Genomic DNA, 25,838 nt, shown 5'->3' with positions numbered 1-25,838 from the left:
ACCATTCTCCTGCAATCCCCCAGTGTTGATGCATGTTAATAAAATTGTATGCCTTACAGAAGCAAAGTAAAATAACAAAAAAAAATTGTATGCCTTTTTTCCTCTGTTAATCTGTGTATTTATTTATTTTTAGATGGAGTCTCGCTCTGTCACCCAGGTTGGAGTGCAATAGCGCGATCTCTGCTCTCATTGTAACCTCTGCCTCCCGGGATCAAGCAATTCTCCCACCTCAGCCTCCCGAGTAGCTGGGATTACAGGCACCCGCCACCAAGCCCGGGTAATTTTTTATTTTTTGTAGAGGTGGGGTTTTGCCATATCAGTCAGGCTGGTCTTGAACTCCCGACCTCAGGTGATCCACTTGCCTTGGCTTCCCAAAGTGCTGGTATTACAGGCATGAGCCACTGCACCTGGCCAATCTGTGTATTATCAATTCATTTCAACAGACTTAAACTTGAACCATCACGGGAAAGTTTGAACTTCACTGCAGTAACCTAGTGTCATACTAGACCCCTATTGACTCCAACAGAGATGGCACCATGTTCAAGAGACCAAAGAAAAGACCTAGCGACAGTGAATGAGACACACGGTTTATTTGGGGGAACTTACATACAGGGATGGCTTAGTTGCAGTGGGCGGGACAGGAGAACGGCTACTATTGGTAAAAAAGCATGCAGTTTATATAGCATTTTCACATAGCATCCTCCACCTAGCAACCTTCACCTACCAACCTCCATTTAATCCCCCAAAAGGGACTTGATCCCCTGTATTACCTGTGTTCCAAGTGATGGGCCAAAGGTTCAGATGTCCTTTGTAGATTAGGAGTGGATCTCTTGGTTGGCTGCTCCTGGATTCCTTAGCTTGGCACTCTGAACACACATTCTTCTTAGACCACAGAGTCATTCACAAAGTCGTGCTTCAGTGAAGTTAATGCTGTCAGGGGTATCTGCAACATGCATGGTGAAATGCCTTTCAAATGGTCTTTTACCCCAACCCTTCAGGGATCCTTAAAGAATGAGAAGTGAAAATGAAAATATAAGCTCCCCAACTGACTGAATGGACCCCCTCTTGGCCGAGGGGACCCCAGAGAGACCTTGGAAGCTAAGTTCCTGACCATGATAGGATGGAAGCTCAGAAATGCCTCATTGTATCCCATCCCTCGCTAACCACCATTAGGCTTTCTTCCCTAAGGGCTAAACAGAAACCGGCCCTTTCAGAACACTGCTGATTTCCACCAACCACTAACTTCTGACCCTCCCTTTTGCAGTTTCAATACAACAACTGCCCGACCTTCCTTACTGTCAGAGACCAGCAACCACAGAGTGGTTCCGGCCGGTCTATGGAGGATGTACAGTGAGGGTCTTCGTGTCCTCTGCTTCACCTTTTGATCAGAAGGCTGAATACTCCATCAGTGGATCATGGTAATGCCACCATTTTTTGAACATGGGTCCTGTGGAGAGGCATGAAGCTCAATTGTGCATGTGCATGTTTCTCCTTTCATGAATATTCCTATAGCTTATTGAATATGTATATGTGGCCACCCCGTTCAGTATAAATCCGTATTTTGTATTTCTGACCCTTGAAGTTCCTGTTTCTTTTTTGAGACGGAGTCTTGCTCTGTCTCCCAGGCTGCAGTGCAGCGGCACCGTCTCGGCTCACTGCAACCTCTGTCTCCCAGGTTCCAGCGATTCTTCCACTTCAGCCTCCCAAGTAGCAGGGATTACAGGTGCCCACCACCACGCCCAGCCAATTTTTTGTATTTTTAGTAGAAACTGGGTTTCATCATGTTGGCCAGGCTGATCTCAAACTCTTGACCTCAAGTGATTCGCCCACCTTGGCCTCCCAAAGTGCTGGGATTACAGGTGTGAGCCACCATGCCCAGCACAGTGCCTGTTTCTGGCTTCTGGATGGAGGCTGTGCTTCCCGGCCTGTTTGAATGGTCACCCTGCAGACCACAACCTTTTATGAGAAATGAAGCTCTCCTTCCCCAAGTTTATGAACCTTACCATTCTTCAGTTTTCATGAACTACATAAACTGGCCAGATGCTTCACTCAAGGATCTATAATATGAGCATCTCAGTTGGTCCTACTGGGCGCCACAGCCTAAGAATGTAATACAAACTAGGAGGAGCAGATTCCCTACTTTCAGTGAGGTGGGCACTGGGGCAGCACACTGGGGCAGCACACTGGGGCGGCGCACTGGGGCGGCGCACTGGGGCAGCGCACTGGAAAACCCCAGTGTTTGTAGGGCTTAGAGGAGGGCACCAATGGGTGCAGCCGTGCGAAGGGCAGTGTCCTGGGGACCCTTGGAGACAGGCTCCAGCAACCTTCCAGAGCGCCCGTGGGGTGGCCAGGGGCTCCTGGAACCAGAAAGGCAGGGTATGAGGAAGGCTTCTACTGATGGGGGCTGAGCCCTGGGGCTCTTCTGTTAGGGTCACCACCCCAGGCTGATGGGGCTTGAGGACATCTGGCCTACACTCACAGAGTGTAGATTAGGCATTTTACATATAAGCACAACAATCCAAACCCTGCATCACCCCTATTTTACAGTTAGGGAAATAAAGGCAGAAAACCATTTAGCTTTGGACCTCTTCCAAAAGATGGGCGAGAACTATCTCCTGCCTCCAGGCTGCTCTCTCACCCCCACCATCCAGTAAATCTTTCTTTCTACACACCTTTGTCTAACATGCTGAAAAACTGTCAAAGGACTTGCAGGGTTCGGTCCAAGAGGTGTTAATAGCTACTATCTTCTTTCTGAAGCGTTTATCAGGAACTGCTGTTCTCACAAATCAAACTGTGAGAACATTTGCCAGGAATTTCCCTGGAGCCCAGGCTTCACTCTTCCTGCAGCATCAGAACGGGCATGTTTAGTGGTGGCGTTTGCATTGCTTGAGGCCTGTGGCCACTACCAAGCCTGAGTCCATTCTGTCCTTAGAAGCTCCGCTGTTTCCATTTGATGCCCATGTCTCCGATGGAGCCCAGAAGAGGAGGGGGTGGCAACATTTCTGTGGCACTTTGCCAGCGGCAAGAAGGCTAGGCTTGCCCTGAGAATTTCCGTTTGTAGGCTCTGAATCAAGTCCAGGGAGCTACTTGCCATGGAAATTCTGGTGGTGGTTTGGCCAGAGGAGACAGGTATACTTGCAGGCAGCTACTGTCCTGGCCCTGCCAGCTGAACTGACGAAGCACCTGTGATGGATTCGTTTCTCACATTCCCACGATTTGGCAATTTCTTTTGATAAAAGTTTCCTCCTCGCCACGTCCATGGACTCAAATCTGGGAATTATGTTTGATGTTGAAAGACTTTTGCATTTTGGACTTGTCTAGACCACGTCTGCCTTGTTTAGAGAGTGGGGCATCTTCTGGTTTGGTGCAGTGGCTCACGCGCCAAACTCCCAGCACTGTGGGAGGCCGAGGTGGGCGGATCACCTGAGGTCAGGAGTTTGAGACCAGCCTGGCCAACATGATGAAACCCTGTCTCTACTAAAAATATGAAAATTAGCCAGGCTGGTGGTGGGCGCCTGTAATCCCAGCTACTTGGGAGGCTGAGGCAGGAGAATTGCTTGAACCCAGGAAGCAAAGGTTGCAGTGAACCGGGATCCAGCCACTCATGGCACTCCAGCCTGGGCGACAGAGTGAGACTCCACCTCAACAGCAACAGCAACAGCAGCAACAACAACAACAAACAACAACAGAGTATGGCATCTTCCTATTATAAGTATACGTTCATCTCTACTCTCTATAAAGATAAGAAATTAAGAAGGGGTTAATAAGAGGATAAAACAAAGTAGGGTATTTTTCCTGGTCTTCTTGAAGGTAATCCCATGATATGTGTACCAGATACTGAAACCAACCAAACCAGATATCAGTATCTTGCAGAATGGTATAGAATAAAGAGCTCTACATTAGGAGATGAGTACTGTGGCCTTTTCAAGGTGTTTGTCCACATTGGCCTTGGTTGGTTCCTCTGTAAAATAAGACTAAATAATGACTAACCAAAGTAAAGGCAAGAGGTTCAACCTGATCGACATCTGGAGTGACTTTCCTTTTCTTTAAATCTGGGCAATACTGACACTCTAACCATCCATTCACTCATTCACTATTGCTTTATGTACTCATTGATTTGTACATTTGTTCACTCAACAAGTTTTCATTGAGGGCATATTGCATTTTCTGTGAAAAGAGCCAAACTCTGTAAAATATTTGAAGAGATTTATTCTGAGCCAACTATGAGTGACTGGGCCCTGAGACACAGTTTCAAGAGGTCCTGAGAACATGTGCCCAAGGTGGTTGGGCACAGCTTGGTTTTATACATTTTAGGGAGACATGAGACATCAATCAATATATGTGAGGTATATATTGGTTTGGTCTGGAAAAGCAGGACAACTTGAAGTAGGGTGGGGCTTACAGATCATACGTGGATTCAAAGATTTTCTGATTGGCACAAAAAATACAAAAATTAGCTGGCCATGGTGTCACACACCTGTAGTCTCCGCTGTTCAGGAGGCTGATGTGGGAGGATTCCTTGAGCATGGGAGGTCAAGGTTGCAGTGAGCCAAGATGGCGCTGCTGTACTCCAGCTTGAGAAATAGAGTGAGACCCTGCCTCAAAAAAAAAAGAAAGAAAGAAAGAAAGAAAACATTCAGTTCCAGTAATCTGGGAAAGCATTAGGAAAGAGGTGACCAAGAAAATAAAATATGGTCTATCTATAGATGCTCACAGGTAGGGAACCAGAAAGCAACAGGAGGTGGGTGGTTTGGAACTAAAGGTCTCTGTAGCAGTGAATTTTGTCAGCATAAGCTGCCAGCCAGTTGTCTTGGTAGGGGCTGCCAAACTCAGTTTAGCAAGTTCCCACACAACCCACCTTGTTGGCCTCTGCAGTCTGCTTTTCTACTTGGGTAGAAACCATCAGTTTCTGGGGAAGGACTGTTGGCAGATGAGCTCGATGAGTCAGGGAATGAAGTTAGACCTAGGTGGTCTCCCAAGGGCAGGATTTTGACAAGACTGAAGTTTGACAATGAAGCTGATGCAAAGGCAGACAGGTGGTGCCCCCTGTGCCCTTTGTGTTGCCTTCCTGTGCTTCTAACTTGGTGTGACTTGTTCAAAATCCCTCCTACTACTTCACCAAGACCAGCTTTCCACACTCTGGAATAGATTTCTCTCTGTGGTCTGTTAGGCCACTGTGCGGTTTCCCCTATGGGATTCCTTTTTGTGGTTGGAGGTCAAACCCTTTCTTGCCTGCTGCTTCCAGGAATGTGTGGTGTACGTCTCAGTGTGCTACACAGGAGGGTTTTATTTCACCTCCCTTGAATGGAATGGCAGTTATCCAGCAGGTCTGGGTGCGTGTATAAATAGAGGGATGCGTAAGCCTGCATTTAATATCTAGAACATAAACCAGCCACCACTGCGTGCTACACAGTCATGTTTTGATTAAAGGCTGCTGACAGCACCAGAGACCATGCTGTGGGGCCCAGCAAACCACCTAATCCCACTGCTTGATCCCAGGCATAGATGGAGCAGATTTCATTGCCAGGAACAATTTCTTTCCAGCCACCAGCAGCTCTGAGTTTCTGCTGCTTTTCCTGCTTCAGCTGCTCATTGCTGATGACTCTGGGTCAGACAGGCCAGACTGAACATGGAAGACTGAAGTGGACAGCTAATCCCCAAGTTGTAGTCTTTTTTTTTTTTTTTTTTAAAGCCAGAAGATTTAGATTCATTCCCCTGTGAATACTTTTGACTACAGAGCTGATGTCAGAAGAGCTGGTTGATTTTTTTTTTCTTTTTTCTTTTTTGTGTTTTTGGCCATGAACCAAGAAGGGCCATTAAAAGTTCAGCATTTCAGCCAGGCTCGGTGGCTCATGCCTGTACTCCCAGCATTTTGGGAGGCCAAGGCAGGCGGATTGCTTGAGCCCAGGACTTTGAGACCAGCCTGTACAACATGGTAAAACTCCACCTCTACAAAAAGTACAAAAATTAGCTGGGCGTGGTGGCATGCACCTGCAGTCCCAGCTATGCTGGAGGCTGAGGCCTTAGGATCACTTGAGCCTGGTTAGTTGAAGCTGCAGTGAGCTATGATCAGACCACTGCACTCCAGCCAGGGCAACAGAGCAAGACCTGATTAAAAACAGACAAACAAACAAACAAAAAACAATCAGTTGTTCAGCATTTCTGTATCTTTGCCCAGCTTCCTACAACGTGCCATGTGAGAGCGTCACTTCCTAGTCTATACAAGATAAAGTATGAATTCCTGCTTCTGCTATTCAGATTTGTCACACTGTAGTCCCAAACTACCTTTCTTTTTCTTTTTTTTTGAGACAGGGTCTTGCTCTGTTGCTCAGGCTAGAGTGCAATGGTGCAATCATGGCTTAAGGCAGCCTCCACCTCCCCAGGCTCAGGTGATCCTCCCACCTCAGCCTTTCAAGTAGCTGGCACTACAGGTGCACGCCATCATACCCAGCTACTTTTGTATTTTTTTGTAGAGATGGGGTTTCACCATGTTGCCCAGGGTATTCTCAAACTCTTAGGCTCAAGGCATCCACCCACCTTGACCTCCCAAAGTGTTGGGGTGACAGACGAGAGCCACCACGCCCAGCCTCCAGACTGTCTTTTTGATCTTATAACCACTATACCCCTACTTCAACTTCTATGTAAGTGGATTGGCCTACTCTCCGTTCTCCAATGCCCCTTGTACCGTTTGTCATTATTGTAATGGTCTCTTCCCCTAGACTCGCTCCCATTCTCTCTGCCTAGTGAAAGCCTTTCTGTCTATTAGGGCTGAGTTTGATTCTAGGGCCTCCATAACGACCCTCATCCACAGGTGTCTTTCTATAGCACGCATTATTTCTACTACTCAGTCAACAAGTAATTGTATCATAATCCATACTTGATTGTTGTGTATACTGACTACAGTTGAAAGATTTTAGATCGGAATTCTAGATTCTAGTCTCCTCTAGATTGGAAACCCCATGAAATCAGGGGTCGTGCATGTGCTATGTGCTTGGTAACTCCTACAGTGTCAAGTGTTATGTTCTATACGTGAGAGGGGTTGGAAAGTGCTTGCTGATTGAACTAATCATAATCCACTCTTGAAAAAGCAGAGTTGGCAGTATTTATTAGTGAAACAAGTGCCCTTTCAAGGACATTCTCTGACTAAACACTGGAAAACTGACTGTGAAGTAGTAATTAAACTTCTCAGGTCTAGAAGGGAATCCAGAGAATATTAATCTCCTGACATCCCCTGGAACCATCCAAAATGTCAGTTTAGCTGATCTTACAGGTTGGGTTACTTCCAAAACTTTAGGTTTCTTGGGATTCTATGCTACGGACTTAGAAAACCTGATTTTTACAATTATCATCCCTCAATAAGTAGTTGATAATTTGTATTAAGGAAGGAACAACTATGTCCAACTTTCTGCTAGATATTGTGGAGAATGCCTGGGATTTTTAAATTTTCTTTTAAACAGAGTCTTACTCTGTCACCCAGGCTGGAGTACAGTGGTGTGATCTCAGCTCACTGCAGCCTTGACCTCCCATGCTCAAGAGATCCTCCCACCTAAGCCTGCCATGTAGCTGGGACTACAGGCATTTGCCACCATGCCTGGCTATTTTTTTGTGTTTTTTGCAGAGACCAGGTTTTGCTGTGTTGCCCAGGCTGGTCTTGAACTCCTGGGCTCAAGCAATCCACCCCACTTGGCCACCCAAAGTGTTGGGATTACAGGCATGAGCCACCATGCCTGGCATACCTGGGATATTTGTATAAGATGTAAATGCTTTTTATACAAAATTTTGGTTTTGAACAATGCCTTTGGAATTCTCTAAGTAACTGGAACATATAGTCAGTGGCTGCAAACCTTTTTTTTTTAAAAAAAACAACAACAACAAATTTGACTTTTATAGACATCTAAATATCATTTTAGCTATATCTGATTAATAAAATTGAGATTCAGATACAATAATATCATTTTAGCAAAAGCAAGAAACAGGCCAGGTGCAGCGGCTCACGCCTGTAACCCCAGCACTTTGGGAGGGTGAGGCAGGCAGATCACTTGAGGTCAGGAGTTCGAGACCAGCCTGACCAACATGGTGAAACCCCATCTCTACTAAAAATACAAAATTAGCCAGATGTGGTGGCGCGTGCCTGTAATCCCAGCCACTCTGAAGGCTGAGATGGGAGAATCTCTGGAACCTGGGAGGCTGATTTTGCAGTGAGCCGAGATGGCGCCACTGCACTCCAGCCTAGGTGACAGAGTGACACTCTGTCTTAAAAAAAGCAAGAAACTCATGTACACACACAAAACTCATGATTTTTGCATGTGGCTTATAAAAGGGTTTGATGGTAATTTCAAAAGATAGCTTTCAGAAATGTATTGAATTTTAGAAGTGTTACTGTAATAATAATGGCTTTCACTGACTGAACATTTGTTGTGAGTCCTTAAGCACTCGATATTTAAAATCTCATGTAATCCTAAAAGTAACTCTGTGAAGAGGTTTTTTGACGAGCTACATTTTAGAGGCCTGGAAGCTAATGGTTAGGATGGTTATCCAAGATGTGAACTCAGATTTCTCACACTCCAAGGTCCATGCACTACTGTGACGCCCATCTTGAAAGACAAACACCAACTGGTTGTGTTCAACTTACTATCGTTAAGGCCAGTTAGGGCTGTTCATTGTACGACCCCAGGAGGTGTCACTCATCTCCTGCTCATAGCATATTTGGATAGTTTTTATGACAAATTTCTAGCAGATGACAGTAAAGTGTCTCGAGGACGGGGAAGTCTTTAATTCACAGTTGCTCAAAAGTTGAAGGTTGGTCTCAGTGTGCCATGGTCACATGTAGAAGGCAGAGCCCTGAAACTGGAGGGATTCAAAACCTTGAGGAGCTTTTATTTTATTTATTTATTTTTCTGAGATGGGATCTCCCTATGTTGCCCAGGCTGGAGACTTTGTATTACTTAGGATCTGACACAATATCTCACTTGCCTTCTTTCTGTCTTTAGAGTGAACTATATTTTCCCCTAATCTTAGATGTTAATTTAGTTTCACGGAACAAGCAACGTACAGTATTAAGAATCAATTGTATGGGAGATGCTATGGTAGGCCCCTGGCAGGAGGAATGAGGATGGGGAATGAGAAGGATCCGGGGTAGGCATGGAGTGACATGGTGGCGGTGGGAGCTCAAGAGAGATGCAAACATGAGTAAGATGTGGGCTTGACCTCAATATATAAACTGTGGAGGAGACCCAACTATGCAGGCTGTCCATAAGTGTTATAATGGTGGCGGGGGAAGGCATAAACAAAATCCCTGCGTACACAGGAGAGAGAGACATAAATTCTGTGTGGAAGAGCTAGAGAAGACTTCATACAGAATGTAACATCTGAGCTAACTCTTGAAGGATGGGGAGTAGGCCCCAGACAAACAGAGAAGAAAGGCAGGAAAGCCATGAGGTGACAGCGGTCTACGGCCTAACCTGAGAGTGAGCTACACATGTTGGGGTGGGTAGGAACTGTGGCAGGAAAAGCAAAGAACCTTGAATGCCCTCTTAAGACTGTAGATTTTCTATGGGCAATGGGAGTCACTGAAGGTTTTTGAGCAGAGGAGTGGTGTCGTTTGGTCTTTTGATTTTCCAGGGGTGGCCCCTTTGGTGTGTGTGGTCATTTGGCAGCGTCGGCCATATTATGTGGTGCAAGACTGTGCTTTTATTTTTCCTTTCCAGGGGAGCCCTCTCAAGGAAAAGAAACTTATTGTGCATTTATCCCCTTTTGTCCAGTCTTAGTTTGATCCTCTGTTTGCCATTTCCCCTCTCTTCCCTTTGATGTTCTTGGCAAGGGAAGAGTTACGCCATTGATATCTTCCTATTGACATCTGTGTCAGGTATTTGATTCCTAATACCACATGATTATTCTTTTTGATGAATCAATGGGCGAGGGAATAAGTTACTCTCACTGTCCATGGGTTGGAAACCCAGGAAAGTTTAGGAATAACAGAGTTGAAGAAAGCAGCACATAGACAGAGAGGTGGGGCATGCATCGGAGCTGAGGACAGCTCACCGTGGTCGGAGGAGGTCTCAAAATAGAAGGTGCTTCTCTTGGGATTCACACCACAGGCCTTGGCAGGCAGCCCACCCTTATCGTCATTAATTTCCTGAGTTCAGAATTGGGCACCACATCCTGGTGTTAAGCTGTTAACCTCCAGCATCAAGGCCACAGTCGCTGGGGAGAATTCCTTTCTCAAGCTGTGGCCTCGTCAGAGTTGTCCTCTGAACATGCCACAAAGGGTGAATATTCCATCCAGTCGCACGATTCTGGAATTCTATGTATACTATGTACCTCCCACGCCTTTCCTCCAGGACACGCACACACAGAGCAAAGCCTTCCTGTAGTGGGCAATGATGCTGCAATTGCAAAGTATGTATATGTATGTGTAGGTGTAGGTGTATGTATATTTGTAAAAACAGAAGTACATGCATACGTGTATGTGTGCGTGTGCGTGCGCATGTGTACAAGGGCATGCGTGTGCATGCGCACACAAAAAAATGTAAGCTTTCAATGCATAGAACACGACTTTCCTTTCAGACCTTTTTTTCTTCTATTGCCTGAAAGTATAAAACCTGAAATAATGTGGATAGTTTGAGGAAATCAAGGATGTTTCTAGAGCCTGGTTTTTCATAGGCTCTAGAAACAGAGCTCTGTCGGCTCTAGGTTTCGAGACCGGTTACAGTTCTCAGATCCAGGAGTTCTTTAGACTTCACCCAGTTTTCCTTGCTATGTACTATGAAATTACAGCCATGCCATCAGTAGAGGGCTCCCTCAACCTTAGAAGCTGGTGAGAACGCTTGAAGGCCACGCAATGTAAACGCGAGAAAAATGCGGATCTGACTGTGAATTTAAAATCCAATGCCCCAAAGTACTTTTGTAGGGAAGAAACCCTAACCCATCCTGAAAACAGACCATTTCAGCAAGAAGGTATTTGTAGTGTTTACACTACATGACACTGTTTAAATTCCTGGATCAAGGTCAGCATAATGTTTATGCTTAGAGTTACACATAGCTAAGTTATTCTTCAAAGAACGCAAGAAGCAGGGCAACTCCCTGACCAATGGTTTAATTGTTTCTGGACACGTCACTCGTGTTCCTAAACTCAGGGGTTCCTAACTATCCAATCACAGAACCATCAGTCACCTTCAGTCCCAGACCTGGGCCAAAGCTTTGCAGATGTCAGATCTCGGTTTGGCATTTATCCAGATTTGTGCCAGCTAAACGTCGAGTGTCTGGCTGATAAAGCACCATGTCCATGTGTTGAATGCCACTGTCTGCTCAGGTGATTGCAGCTGGCCAGCTGCTCTGTGTTAACATTGAGAAGGCTGTGTGGTGGATATGCAGGCAGGGGAAGGAAGCTGGACACTGCTGAATCAGTATTTATCTATTGGTTGATATCTCTCTTTTTGATAATTTTTGAGACAGGGTCTTACTCCTTCACCCAGGATTGTGCAGTGGCACAATCCCGGCTCACTGCAGCCTCCACCTCCTGGGCTCAAGCAATCCTCTTGCCTCAGCCTCTCGAGTAGCTGGGCCTACAGGTGCATGCCACCACATCTAGCTAAGTTTTTGAATTTTTGCGGAGATGTGGTTTTGCCATGTTGCCCTGGCTGGTCTCGAATTCCTGGGCTCAAGCCATCCTCCCACCTCGGCCTCCCAAAGTGCATGAGCCACTGCACCTGGCCTAAAGTTAGTATCTTGTGAGAGTATTCTGATTTTCCACTCTGAAGACAAAGTGGTCTAGGATCCACAAGCACGTGTAAGTCAGAATTGGAGTGTTCTTTCCCTCGAAATGTGCTAGATAACCACTGTCCCGGTTTTAGGATTGAACTCTTTTCCTTCTCAGCTCTAGACAGCCAAGCACACTCCATTATTATAACATCATCTGAGACATATTACAATGAATGATGCCACCACTTGCTTGGCCTCGGGGATGTGTCCCTGAGGAAACTGCAGGAGCACACCCCAAATTCCTTGACTACATTTGGGAGGTATCTTGCACTTTTAATTGGGGGTGGTAAGGAGACACCTGGGCGGTGGGTGAGGTTTCCTGACGTTTTCAAATTCCGGGGAAAAGGAGACACCATACTGTGACCAGAATCTACCTCTGACCCGTCTGCTATCAAAATGTATCAACCACAGCAACAAAGCCAAAGAACCACCTGCAGACTGGGGCGTGGAAGGGCTTGGGGACTGCAGGGAAAGCGGAGTTCGTGAGGTCAGGGTCCGTCATTGTGAACTGGATAGGTTTCCAAGAAGCAGCACGAGTCCTCTTTGTGAGAGAAAGGTAAATGCACACAAGTAGAAGCCTTGGGGAAGCCACGCCAGCCCACTGCAGTGGGAAACTTAGTGATTTCTGTTTGTCCTGGCTGCCTCCATGCAGATGTCTCCCATCAGTTACGTTCAGATTGATTCCATTTGCAAACCTCTCCTGGCAGTCTCGGCGGAGCAGGCTTGGTGGCAAAATCTCTGGCATTTTCTGATCCTGTCCAGGCTCTGCTCTTCTTGTGTAGTTTCTTGGCGCTTTGGCTCCCAAGCAGAAACTGGCTAAACAGAGGCTGCCGCTGAACAAAGCCAAATGTAAAACAGAACATTGGAACGCCCAGCGGAGTGGTTTTGCTAAATGTGGGGGCTGGGAATGGGCAGAGGACAGTGAGGGATCAGGAAAGGGAGGGACCTCCTTAGAATCGGGCTGAATTATGCCCTGGTGAAAGTCTGTCACGGCCCCATCATGTCCGCATCCTCACTCATTGTGCAAGATCAAAGGTTGCATCCTTTCACTCTCCAGTCTCACTAATGAACACAATATTTGGGTTGCACCCATTTCCTGGTCATGAAAGTGTATGATCCTCGAGGCCCTGACACCTCTCTTCCTTCTCATTATCCATCAGCGCCCCCTCGCAGTCTCTTGTCAGTTTCCTTCTCGGCATCCCCCTCCCCAGCCGCACTGTCCCACACCTGCCCCATCTTTCCCTTGTCCACTTGATGCTAACATTTCCTGTACTGTTCTAGAGGGTCCTCATCCTCCCTCTCTTTACACTGCCGCAGCAGGGCGAGGAGGTCCAGTTGGAGAAACTGCCAGTTCCTCTCTTCCACTGTAAGGAGTGGGGGAAGGATGCTGCTGTCACGGCCCCTTGGTTCTCTTTTGCAGGGGCTGGCAGCACGCATTCTGTTACTCTGGCCCTTCATCTTGCTGTCTGGATTTAACTTCCCCACGAGCAGGTCACACAGTCTGAGCTTCCAGTGGATACCTGAGTATCAGGAAGCAGGGAGCCCACTGGTTTTAAGTCCAAGATGTTTATGGAGTTCAGTAAAGTGGATTCACGCACACATGCACAGGCACATGCATGCACACAGTAACACAGTCTTATGGTCACACAGTTCAAAATTCAAAAGGTGCAAAGAGGCAGAGAGTGAATGGTCTCCCCTTTGTTTTTCCCTAGCTTCCTAGTTCTCCTCAGCAGAGGCACCTGTGTTTACGCATCTCTTCTTCTGGGCGTGTTTTATACACATTCACACAAATATGTACTTACACTCACATATTTCTTCCACAATCGGTAGCATACCATAGCTATGGTTCAACACCTTGCTGTTTTGCACTTTTAAAAATGGCTGCATAGTATTTTTTTTCTTTTTTTGAGATGGAGTTTTGCTCTTGTTGCCCAGGTTGAAGTGCAATGGCGCAATCTTGGCTCACTGCAACCTCCACCTCCGGGTTCAGGAAAATCAAGAGATTCTCCTGCCTCAGCCTTCCCAGTAGCTGGGATTACAGGTGCACGCCACCATGCCCAGCTAATTTTTTTTGTAGTTTTAGTAGAGTTGGGGTTTCACCATGTTGGCCTGGCTGGTCTTGAACTCCTGACCTCAGATGATCCACTCACCTTGGCCTCCCAAAGTGCTGGGATTACAGGCGTGAGCCACTGCGCCCGGCCATGGCTGCATAGTATTTTTTTTGAGTGAATTTCCGTAATTTATCTAACTAGTCCCGTACAGATGGGCATCAGGTTGTTTCCAGTCTTTTGCTATTATAAAAAATAAAGCTGACATTTTGATCCGCACATCTTGTGTTTATTTCCCAAAGGCTCAGGACTCAGAGGAGAGAGGAGTGTGGTCTACACTTCACATCTCTGCCAAGCCTGGCACTGGATTTGAAGTTCCACACCACTGAGCCAAACACATCCAGGTCTGCTTTTTTGTTCCCCTTAATTCCCTCCAACTTGCCAGCATACACAGAATTTATGCTACCAATTTTGGTGTTCACTAAATTAGGTAATTTTATGCTTTTCTTTATCTTTCTCTGCCTAGACTCTCTTCCAACCCGGGGATCTGGTGGTAAGCAAAATGATATTCCAGCAAGTGATGCCCCTAATCTCCTAAGGATATAAGGTATTGAATTTCCTACATTCATGTAGTGTGTTGTAATTTGCAAACCACTATCACATAGCATTCTTTCACTTGATTTTTGCACACATTTTTGAGGTTGGTAGGACATCTTCTAGATGAAGAAACTGAGGCTCAGAGGAACTGACTTGCCCAAGGTCACCGAATTGGTGAATGGCAAAGACAAAACTCAAAATCAGTCCATCTAACTCTCTGCCTGCTGCTCTTCTAATATGTGCTGACCCTTTAGCACACATATGGCATCAAAGTCAGCTCTCAATTTGCAATATGGTGGGAGGCTGAAGTTCTAGCAAATTCCCCTCCAGATTTTATTTTCATCACCAGACAGAGTGAGGCTATTGGGAATTATGGACCAGTATATCCACAGCGAGCCACTGGGATAGTGCACAACCTAATCAGGGCAATGCCAGTTGTCCAGGGAGCAGGAGAAAGTGTGCTGGAGAGGAGGGCCAGGACTGGAAGCCTCTGACCCAAAAGCACATGCTTGATGTGGAGGCCAAGGCATAGGTTTACAAGCCGGGCAACAGGGAGAGGGGAAAGGAATGCACATTTACAGAGTCCACTATGGGCCGTGCTGACCCATTAATCACTCCCAGAACTTGGGAAGGACACTCACAGAGATAGGCCAAGGCTGTGCCAGTTCACACCAGGTCTTGTGCTGCTCTGCCCAGCAGATGGGGGACATTCTCAAGGGTGGGCAAGGGGCTTCATAAGTGGTGATGCTCAGTGCTGAGGGATAGGTTCTGGGCTCATCTCAGAGCAGCCTCTTCTCTCTAGAGACTCAGGTCTAGCTCCGTGTGTGTGTGGCTCTGCCCTTTGTCAGAACGAGGTTTCTTTTCAGCAGCTTCTCAGCTCTGGGAGCACATGTTTCTGGCAGTTTTCTGCATCTGTTCACTCTGATGCTTGGATGTACTACTCAGGCTGCAGAGAGCATGCTTCGAGGGAGCTGTGGACGAGGTTCAGCGGTGCCAGTGCTGCAGACAGCAGAGCAGACCGCTGGGAGGCAGGGGCTATTGAACAGGCGTGAACTCTGGGCACGCTCCTGAAAGAGAAAACCATACTTTCCAGGGGCATTGCTGAGTAACCCCAGGGTATCCCGGGGCTGGGTTATCACAGGCCCAGATGCTGAGCTGAGGACTTTAGAACTTCTTCTATAGGCAGGGGAATTATTGAAAACCCTTGAGGAAAGAAGTGACAAGATTAGACATACATTTTAGAAACACTTCTCTGTCAGTGATTCACTCATTTTTTCTTGGAACACTGAGATCATTAGCTATGGACTGATTTGTGTCTCCCCAAAATTCATATGTTGAAGCCCTGACTCCCAATGTGACAGTATTTGCAGCTGGGGTCTTTGGGAGATAATTAGGTTTAATGAGGTCCTGAGGGTGGGGCCCTTGGGATGGGATTAGTGCCCTTCTAAGAAGAAACTACAGAGAGCTCCCTATCTCTTGTCCACACACATGCATGGAGGAAAGGCCGTGTGAGCACACAGTGAGAAGGTGGCCATCTGCAGTCCAGGAAGAGAGCGCTCACCAGAACTCAGCCATACAGACTCCCTAAGCTCAAACTTTCAGCCCCCAGAGCTGTGAAAATACATTTCTGTTGTTTAGGCCATGCAGTCAGTGGCATTTTGTTACAGCAGCCCAAGCTAACAGAGACAATGCATTACCACATGGCCAACACTAGGTTGGCTCCAAATATCCAAATATCCAGCAGTGAACAAAGAGTCTTTGCCCTCATGGAGCTAGCAGTCTAGTGGGGTGCAGGGGGAAGCATTAAATGAACAGTAGTAATCCCAACACTCTGGGAGGATGAGGCGGGTGCATCACCTGAGGTCAGGAGTTTGAGACCAGCTTGGCCAACATGGCGAAACCCTGTCCCTACTAAAAATACAAAAATTAGCCAGGGGTGCTGGCACGTGCCTGTAATCCCAGCTACACGAGAGGCTGAGGCAGGAGAATCACTTGAACCCGGGAGACACAGGTTGCAGTGACCCAAGGCTGCATCATTGCACTCTAGCCTGGGCAACAAGAACAAAACTCTATCTCAAAACAAACAAACAAACAAACAGAACAGTCGACATGAGATACACAGAATTGTTAATTATGAGAGTTAAAGGGACCTCATTTAGACCGGAGGAGATAGGAGAGGACTTTCTTAGGCTGAGACCGTCAACTTGAGACCCTAAGGACGAGTTGGGAAAGCCGGGGGAAGCGGGGGAGAGAGCATCGTAGGCTTGGGACTGGCATGTGGAAATCTGCTAAGTGAGAAAGGGCTTGGTGAGCAAGTGACAAAAGAAAGTGTCACCAGAGGGATAGAGTGGCGTAAAATGACTGGGAGCTAGTAGGTGGCAGTCCACAGAGGAACTTGTAGGACTTGTTAAGAGGTTTGGATTTTAAAAAAAAATTCTTAGTGCATTTGGAAACCATTAAAGGGTTTCAAAGTGTTTTCAATGGAGAAGTGAAATGATCCAATTTTCTTTTCTTTTTTTTTTTTTTTTGAGACAAAGTCTTACTCTGTCAGCCAGGCTGGAGTGCAGCGGCATGATCCCAGCTCACTGCAACCTCCGCCTCCCTGGCTCACGCAATTCTCCTGCCTCAGCCTCCCAAGTAGCTGTGATTACAGGCATGCGCCACCATTCCTGGCTAATTTTTGTATTTTTAGTAGAGAGGGGGTTTTACCATGTTGGCCAGTCTGGTCTCGAACTCCCGACCTCAGGTAATCTGCCTGCCTCGGCCTCCCAAAGTGCTGGGATTACAGGTGTGAGCCACCACGCCTGGTCCCAATTTTCATGTTTAAAAGATCACTGAGTAATGTGAGGATGGGATTAGAGGGAATGTGAAGTGAAATGGGAGAGGGCCGTTGAAGCCATGCTGGGTGAGGGGATGGAGAGCCCCCATGAAAACAGCAGCAATGGAGATGGAGAGAGGAGTTTGCATTTGAGTGCCAGTGGATAGGAGGGGTGGAGAAGAGGGGGAAACAGAAGATAGGTCCTGGCCAGGCACAGTGGCTCATGCCTGAAATCCTAGCACTTTGGAAGGCTGAGGCAGGAGCATCACTTGAGCCCAGGAGTTGCAGTGAGGTATGATTGTACCACCACACTTCGGCCTAGGTGACAGAGCAAAGACTCTGTCTCTAAAAAAAAAAAAAAAAAGAGAAGATAGGTTATAGGTGTAACAGCTGGGAGGAAGAGAGTGAGTTTGACTTTGAGCAAATTGAGTCAGGTGGGCAGTTGGAAACATACTGAGCCTGTGCAGAAAGGAGTTATCACAGCAGGCCTGACACTGGTGTTCACAGAAACACCTGTCTGCAAGGTTGGCCCTTGGCTGGTGTCTGGGAACTTGGCTCTCAGAGCATCCCTAGTTAACCGTTAACTGATAAGGTGATTCCCCATGGCTAGACTGTCTGTGCAGACAACACAATTTATGCCAAACACCTACTTTCCATCTGAGAGTCTAGAATTTTGCTAGGCAGAGAGTGCCAATGTGACCAGCCCCCAGTTAAGACCTTTGGGCACTAAGTCTCTACCGGGCTTCCCCACACAGAAATGTCACACGTGTGTTGCTGCATTTTTGTGGAGGGACAGTGGGCTCTGTGGGACCCTGGTGGGACGGAAAGAGCATAAGGAAGTCTCGCATGGGTTCCTCTAGACCCTGCCTGTGCCTTGACCCCTTATGATCCAGCCGTGTGTCCCCACCACAGCAAAAGGATAAAGCCTCACCATGAGCCCAGCTGTGTGCTGAGTCCCAGGAGCCCTTCCAGGGAACCTCCAAACATGAGGTGGGCATGGGGCCCCTGACACACAGCCTCCGGATTTAAATTTGGGAGTAATCAGCAGATAGGAAAAAATGGAAACGATGGGGGTGGATGGGATCAGCCAGGAAGAGTGAACAGAACCCAGAGGAACTCAACAACTTAGGGATAAGCAGAGGGAGAGGGCATGCAGAGGAGGCCGGGATGCAGGCACAGGATTGAGGCAGGTCTGTCGGACTTAGCACAAGGTCATCGATGACCTTGGCAACACAGACCCATAGGCAGTGGTGTGGGGAGCTGACTTGTTAGGGCGTGAAGAAGGGAGCGGTTCTCTCAAGTATGACTGTGGAAGGTGCACAGAGGTATCAGAGAGAAATATGGGGAAGTGGAAACATTTTTTAAAGGGGAAAGGGAACATGATCATTTTTTTTCTCTTCCTGCCTTATGGCAGGCTCTCAGCTAAACACGTGTCGTGCAAATGAAGACGAGATGTGGCCTGGGACTCACAGTGTATGGTCCAGCAGCAAAGATAGAAGGAGCCCAGGGTGCTGAGTATTTGAAAAGTGAAGTGCAGGCAGGGCATGCTGGCTCATGCCTATAATCCCAGGACTTTGGGAGGCCGAGGCGGGAGGATCACTTGAGGTCAGGAGTTCGAGACCAGCCTGGCCAACATGGTGAAACCTCATCTCTACTAAAAAATACAAAAATTCGGCCGGGCGCGGTGGCTCAAGCCTGTAATCCCAGCACTTTGGGAGGCCCGAGGCGGAGGATCCGCGAGGTCCAGGAGATCCAGACCATCCTGGCTAACATGGGTGAAACCCGTCTCTACTAAAAATACAAAAACTAGCGAGGCGTGGTGGCGGGCTGTAGTCCCAGCTACTCGGGAGGCTGAGGCAGGAGAATGGCCCTGAACCTGGGGCCCAGACTTGCAGTGAGCGAGGTCAGCCACTGCACTCCAGCCTGGGTGACTGTGTGAGAACTCCGTCTCAAAAAAAAAAAAATTAGCGGTGCTTATGGTGTTAGGAGCTTGTAATCCCAGCTACTCAGGAGGCTGAGAGGCAGGAGGATAAACTTCAGCCTAGAGGCCCGAGGAGGTTGCAGTGAGCTGAGATCGTGCCACTGCATTTCAGCCTGGGCAACAAAACCAGACTCTGTCAAAAAAAAAAAAAAAAAAAAAAAAAAAAAGCTAAGTGCACAGCAACATGAGGGTGCTTAACCTAACCTCAGGGTTTCTTTGAGGGCATGACCTTTAGTCTGTGACCTGAAGAATAAGTAGGAGTGTGTTAAAGTGGGGAGAGAAGAAAGAGGAAAAGGAACATTTCCGGAAGAGGAAAGAGTATATGTGATGTTTGCAGAGAGAAGCTGTGTGCTTTGGAAGAGCAGCAGGAGCTCAGGGAGCGAGGGGAGAGCGGAGAGACATGACTGTGAAATGCGGGAGTGAGAAGACGCAGCACCTGCGAACACTGATGGGGAGCTGTCAGCAGACAGGGAGGGGCTGAGTCTTTGGGAAGGGAGGGATTGTGGAGAGGGTGGAGGGCTGCAGTATTGAGAAGGGATTAGTTTTGACAGTGGGAAAATACCTCATCATGTAATAGAAACAGAAGGAGAAAGGATAGATTTTTAAAAGGATGGATATACAGATGGTTCTCAATTTATGATGGTTCAGCTTACAATCAATTGTTTGACTGTTTGATGGGTTTATCCCAATGTAACCTGATTGTAAGTGGAGGAGCGTCTGGGCTTAGGACGATTCGACTTACACATTTTTGACTTTACAATGGATTATTGGGATATTAAATGCATTTTAGTCTTATGATATTTTCGACGTACGATGGGTTTATCAGGGATGTAACTCCGCACAAATCAAGGCGCATCTGTAGCTACAAGCAAGACTTCAGGATTGGCGATAAGAAATGAACAGGGTTTTTTAAATGATGATTTCATTTTCTTGTGGTTTTTTTTTTTTCCTCACCCTGTCCTGCTTCCTGAGATCTGGCACATTTGTAGGCTAGGCTTTTGGTAATGTAGCTCCAGATGGAGGAAAGGGAGACATTTTTTCACATCCTTACACACCAGAGACAGGCTAGCAGGAGGCCACAGTTAGCACTGCGCAAAGCCTACTCTCTTAGGTATGCTGTCCTTGGTCCTGTCCCTGTGAGGGCTTTCCCCCTTCCCCTCACCCACCTTTGGGATCTGAAGAGCCATCTCCATCTAACAGTGGAGCTAGAAAGAACTGAGGGAGTGACAGACCATGTCAGGGCCATGCGCAGGACTCTGAGCAGTGGTGGAAACTGAGGAACCAACAAGGAGGATGAGGTAGAGAAGCCGGGCCATGAGGGAGCCTGGGCGCGTATTTATTTATTTATTTACTTTTGAGAAGGGGTCTGGCTCTGTCGCCCAGGCTGAAGTGCAGTGATAGGATCACGGCTCACTGCAGCCTCGGCCTCCCCAGCCTCAGGTGATCCTCCCACCTCAGCCTCCTGGGTAGCTGGAACAGCTCTGGCTAAGTTTTTTATATTTTTTGTAGAAACGAGGTCTCACCATGTTGTCCAGCCTCAGCCTCCCCAAATGCTGAGATTCCAGGCATGAGTCACTGCGCCTGGCATTTTTTTTTTTTTTTTAGACCTAGGTGTTTAAACCTGATGATGTGCTGTGCCCTTCAGAGAGCTGGAGGATTAATTTAATCAGGGGGAGGAGTTATCTTCTGAGTCTTCATTCCCCTATGGATTTGGCAGAGATTGGAACATGCCTGTTGAATCCAAAATAAGGGAGAGTTATAATATTCCTCTAGATTCGTGTCTATACGTGGCCTGTTAATGGTGAGCTGGCGTCCCCTCTCCCTTCCATGATAAGAGATACAGTACTGGGCGCCACTTAGCAGTGGAGGTGAATTTGTTTACTCACAGTGAAGCGTAGCAGGGCGATGACCTGGAGGAGCATGGGAAGTGCAGAATGGTTCTGTGGATGACCAGTGGTAAAGCTGAGAGGGGAGTCTGCTTGGGTTCCTGGACAGTTTCCATCAAGCACTGTAACTTTATGGTGGCACCAGTGTGCTCAGGGCTGGGATTCCCCTGGGGTGTGGATCTGCTTGCTAGCAGGATGACATGAGAGGTGTGGAGAGGGGAATGGGTGCCGTGTGAGGCTCTGCCTGCTGAGCAGCACAGAGAGTCAGTGGGGCAAGGGCACTGAGAACACTGGCAAGATTGAGGTGGAGATGCTGAACGTGGAGTCCAAGCAGCTCAGGGAAAGAGCTGGAAACAGAGGAGCAGGAAAGACAGATGGGGGAAGGACATGTGTGGGTGTGGTCAGGGCATGGGGAAGGATGCACTTATGAGAAAGATCTGGGCAGATGGGAGGTTGTGGTTGGGGAGGAGGAGATTTGATGTAGGACTTCAGAGGTGGAGCAGTTCTGAGTAATGAGCAGCTTCAGGATGTGGCCTCAGGGCAACCTCGTTGAGCCTTGTCACCAATGGGACCCTCTCTTCCATCCTGTGTCCAAATGGCCTCTCTCCTGGCAGCCTCTGAGGCACCTCCCCTCCTAGCTACCCTTTTCCTATTTTCTGGTCCAGCAAGAGGAACTCACAGCATCTCTTCTTACTTCCGGAGAAATTCATTCCACATGTGTCTGATTCATTCTCGTTTACAGAAACTTGAAATCTCCAGTGTCCAAAAACGCTTTCAACTATTTTTTTTTCTTCCCTTTCTTAGAAACAGGAAGTTGTGTTTGGCTACGGACAAACTATTTCAGGGCCCCTGGGACTTACAAGATGTTTGGAATGAGGAACGGTGAGGTCTGGGGAAAGCTTCTTTCCTCTCTCCTTTCCTGGGGCGATTCGCATCTGCCAGGCTGGGCTGGGCAGCTCTAGGGGCTGGAAGGACAGCCGGAACCTTCCTGTCTCTTTCCACTGAGCCCTAGGCCTGAGGGAAAGTATGTTCTAAAGAGACAGGTGGCTTTCTCGCTCCCTGCTTGTCATTACGGTTCAGAATGCACTTGTGCCCTGGTGTCATGTCTCTTCCCAATACTTGAGCAGTGGCTGTGACGAGTCCCTTGATCTATTTCGGGGGATGTGGCCTGGCCGGCACTCAGTTTTAAGCAAGGCCTGCTCTTTCCAAAGTGGAAGGTCAGAGAAGCTCCCCACCTGAAGAAGAACAAGCCAGGGAGGTGTGGTACCAGCTGTTTAGGACCACACCTATTGGCTACATCTGGCCAGGTCATTCTGACGTGTTGACCTGGAGAGCACACAGGGGCTTAGGAGGGGCTGGCGAGGGGCAGGGAAAGTGTGGGAGTCACAGCCCACCCACTCCGTTTGCGGGACACTCCAGCTTTTACTGTTGCTCGTTCTGTTATCCTGTATTGTTGAGAACGTTGTCATACATACAGTCAATACAACCACAGTATTGTTGCATTAGTGATCACCGACATTGAGCCAATGAAGACATCGGCTTAGATGGGTGACTTCTTTCCCACATTCCACATGCAGCTCTCCCAAGACAGTGAGCTCAGCGGAGGCCCCCATAGAAACATGCTATGCGGGAGGAGAGTTTTCCCCATAAGACAGACCGTCCTTCAGCCCCGGCCACCAAAGAGGAGCAACCCGGGCCTGCTGTTCTCCAGGACTGAATGCGGCCGCATCCTTCCCTTCCTCTGCTTCCTGCTCCAGTACCTACTGAAGGTGCACACGTGGGGCCTGGGGAAGCTGGGTATCTAACCCACGGTGCAGCTACGGATGGGAAATTCTGGGCAGGGACGAGCCTGCCTTCCCCCCGGGGAATTCCCTCCCATATTGCACAGGGCAGAGTGGGAGTGGAGGAGGGCAGAGGACATGTCTCAGGGCCAGTAACCTAGGCTTACAGAAGACGTCATCACTGTCCTCATGATGTTCACCCTGTCTCCTGTTTTTTGGGGCCATGTATTCCGAAATGTATTTTCAACTCATCATAGGGGCAAAAAGAAGTGATGAGTCTGTGGCAGCAGAAAGCTGGGAATCCAAGGGTCATGCTACATCTAGTCTTCTTTGGTAAATTCTGCCTTCCTGTTCACACTTTTCGAGAAACCATTTTGAATTCCCAAACAGCAAAGGAAATGCTGCAGGTTCCTGGAGGGACCTGGTGATCTGGGGCAGAGCACACGGAGTCGAGATTGCTGCGGGGTTCACGGGCCTCCCCTCCCGGGACCAGGGGCACCTGGGCAGGGGAGTCTGCACCATGCGGGAAAGCCCAGTACACGCAGCTGCTCACCACTGCAGACTCCACAGTGCAGGGCTGACAAGGCCTCCCTCTTTATCTGCCCTGGACCACAAGTGGAAAAGATGAAGACAAAGCAAAAGCCAATATCCCTTAAGAACTTTCCAATTGTTCTTGTCATTTGTCGTTTTGTGTTTTGGGGGGTGTGGGGAGGGAGGGGTGGTTTGAAACAACTCCGAAGTGCACTCCAGAGGGAAGCAGGAAGGGTGACATGTGTGGACACCTGAAAAGAGGAAGGGTCCTCATGAAGAGGGTCACTTGGTTAAAAAGTTCAAGCACAAAGGATATAGAACCAGGTGGATATAATCAGAGAACAAGATGCAGATCTAGCGAGATGGGTCCCACCACCCCTGGAATATGTTCCTGGCAGAGGGGCTGGTCCGCTGCAGTGGGCTGGGAATGGTAACATTGTATACTTTTGTAAATTCACAAAACCCTCTGGTCAGCAACAGAGGAATAAAGGGCAGAGAATAAACCCCAGACAAAGATTCACTTATCTTAAAAATGAAAAGTTGGAAATTAACTTTATGCTACTGTACCACCTTCGAAGTATTTCTGGCAGGTGCCTGGAGGATTCAGATTAATCACCAAATTACCTGCCGAGTCAGGGCCTCCCATTAGAAGGGAGTACCAGTTTCCATTAGGAGCACTAGCCGGAAAATACAGTCTTTCAGCAGAGGACATACGGTCTTCTTTCCTTCTCTGGGTTAACGGAGTGGTCGTGGTTGGCTGGGGCAGATAATGGTGTGGTCTTCCTCTGCGGATCTGTTTTCTGAGTCCCTGGGCTGCAGCTGTTGAATTTCCAGACACAAACAAGTATGCATTCTGAGAGCCTCGCCGAGCCCACACAGCCGGGAGAGCCAAGCTGGATTCCATTCTGCTTTGTACATCAGCAGCTCTGCTGCCAGCTGAACTCCAGGGCAAAAGCTGTGCCTGGTAATGATGCAGGCAGCAGGGATGGCACAGCTGGCCTGGCCTAGGCCATTAGGGGGACACACTGGCCTTATTTGGGGGAGAGCGAGAAATGGAAGGCCATGAAGAGATGTGGAAACATATATCAGCCTCCACAAAACTGGTGCACAGCAGGGAAACAATCTGGTTTTGCTAGTCGTCAACAACATGCCTGTGTGTGTGCCTGTTTATGCTTAGGTAAGCCCAGCCTCCCACTCGCTGAAAAGAGTAGGCAGACAGGAAGGAGTGACCAACTCTGTGTCAGCCGTCATCGTGTAGAGAGCAGCTAAGGGGAACAGTGGGGCTGGAATCCCATGGCCTCGCCTAGTGCCGCTACAGCATCCTTTCTGCCCATGGTGCCAGATATCTGAATGGGAGGACAAAGGGGGCACAGGTGGTGAAAAAAACCAAAATGCACATTTGGGTATTTTCCTTCTTTTGCTAGAATGTCATTTCTTGATGTCCATTTCTTGTCACCCATTCGTGATCAGGGACTAAGTAAGTTCCCTCTGCACCAGACCAGGTGGAAGACCGAGCCAGAGTTCCTCTGAGCCACGGGAGAGATGATGAGCTATGGAGTGGAGTAGGGGCTTTTGGCAGCTCTCAGGTGATTTCAGATGCTTGGCGGGAATGATACTGTAGATAAAAGGGTTCACCGGGACAGTTGTAAGTTGCTCTGGCCAAAGAAATTGTGAGATGCGGATGAGATTTGGTGTGTGTGGGGGTGGACAGGTGCTGAGGTCATTGGGACGATGGTACTTAGATGCAGGTTTAGAATTCCTGCGAGCCTAAGAGAATCTGGTGCCCCAGCTAAACTAAAAGGGGGCAGGCAGTGTGTAAGAGGATGATGGGGTAGCTCAGAGAGGAAGGGGATATTCTTTCTCAAGAATTTCGAGCCCAAAGGCATCGCATAACAATTGTGATCTCTCAGCTGGAAGTTTCCTCTAGCACAGGTGTCCACAGTGCGGTTCCCAAACCAGCAGCCTCCATGTCAGTCGCTGGGAACTTGTTAGAAATGCAGATTCTCAGGCCATCCCAACCATGAGATCAGAAACTCTAGGGATGGGGCCCCACAATCTGTCTTGTCTTTCTTTCTCTTTCTCTTTTTTTTTCTTTCTTTCTTTCTTTCTTTCTTTCTTTCTTTCTTTCTTTCTTTCTTTCTTTCTTTCTTTCTTTCTTTCTTTCCTTTCTCTTTCTTTCTCTCTCTCTCTCTCTCTCTCTCTCTCTCTCTCTCTCTCTTTCTTTTTTTCGACCGGGTCTCACTCTGTCATCCAGGCTGGAGTGCAGTGGCACAAAAATGGCTCACTGCAGCCTCAACCTCCTGGGCTCAAGTGACCCTCCCACCTCAGCCTCCTGAGTAGCTGGGACTACAGGCCTGCACTACCATGTCCGACTGATTCTATTTTTAAATTTTTTGTAGAAACAGGGTCTTGCCATGTTGTCGCGGCTGGTCTTGA

At 47.9% G+C, this 25,838-nt stretch overlaps 1 protein-coding gene across 1 annotated transcript; it reads left to right on the top strand.

The window, feature by feature from the left end:
• Positions 1-234: 234 nt before the first annotated feature.
• Positions 235-23,918, top strand: LOC108582092 (the record flags this gene model as incomplete). Its single annotated transcript, XM_021926761.1, has 7 exons — positions 235-277; positions 1,265-1,418; positions 14,111-14,212; positions 18,805-18,828; positions 21,895-21,972; positions 22,130-22,133; positions 22,668-23,918. Coding segments are annotated over 7 exons (633 nt in total), but the record flags the coding sequence as incomplete, so codon positions are not given.
• Positions 23,919-25,838: the final 1,920 nt, after the last annotated feature.

Source organism: Papio anubis, chromosome 12 (assembly GCF_008728515.1).
Source record: "Papio anubis isolate 15944 chromosome 12, Panubis1.0, whole genome shotgun sequence".
NCBI lineage: Eukaryota > Metazoa > Chordata > Mammalia > Primates > Cercopithecidae > Papio > Papio anubis.
Note: the sequence above shows the minus strand (reverse complement) of the source record. Positions and strands in the feature narration are given on the sequence as shown.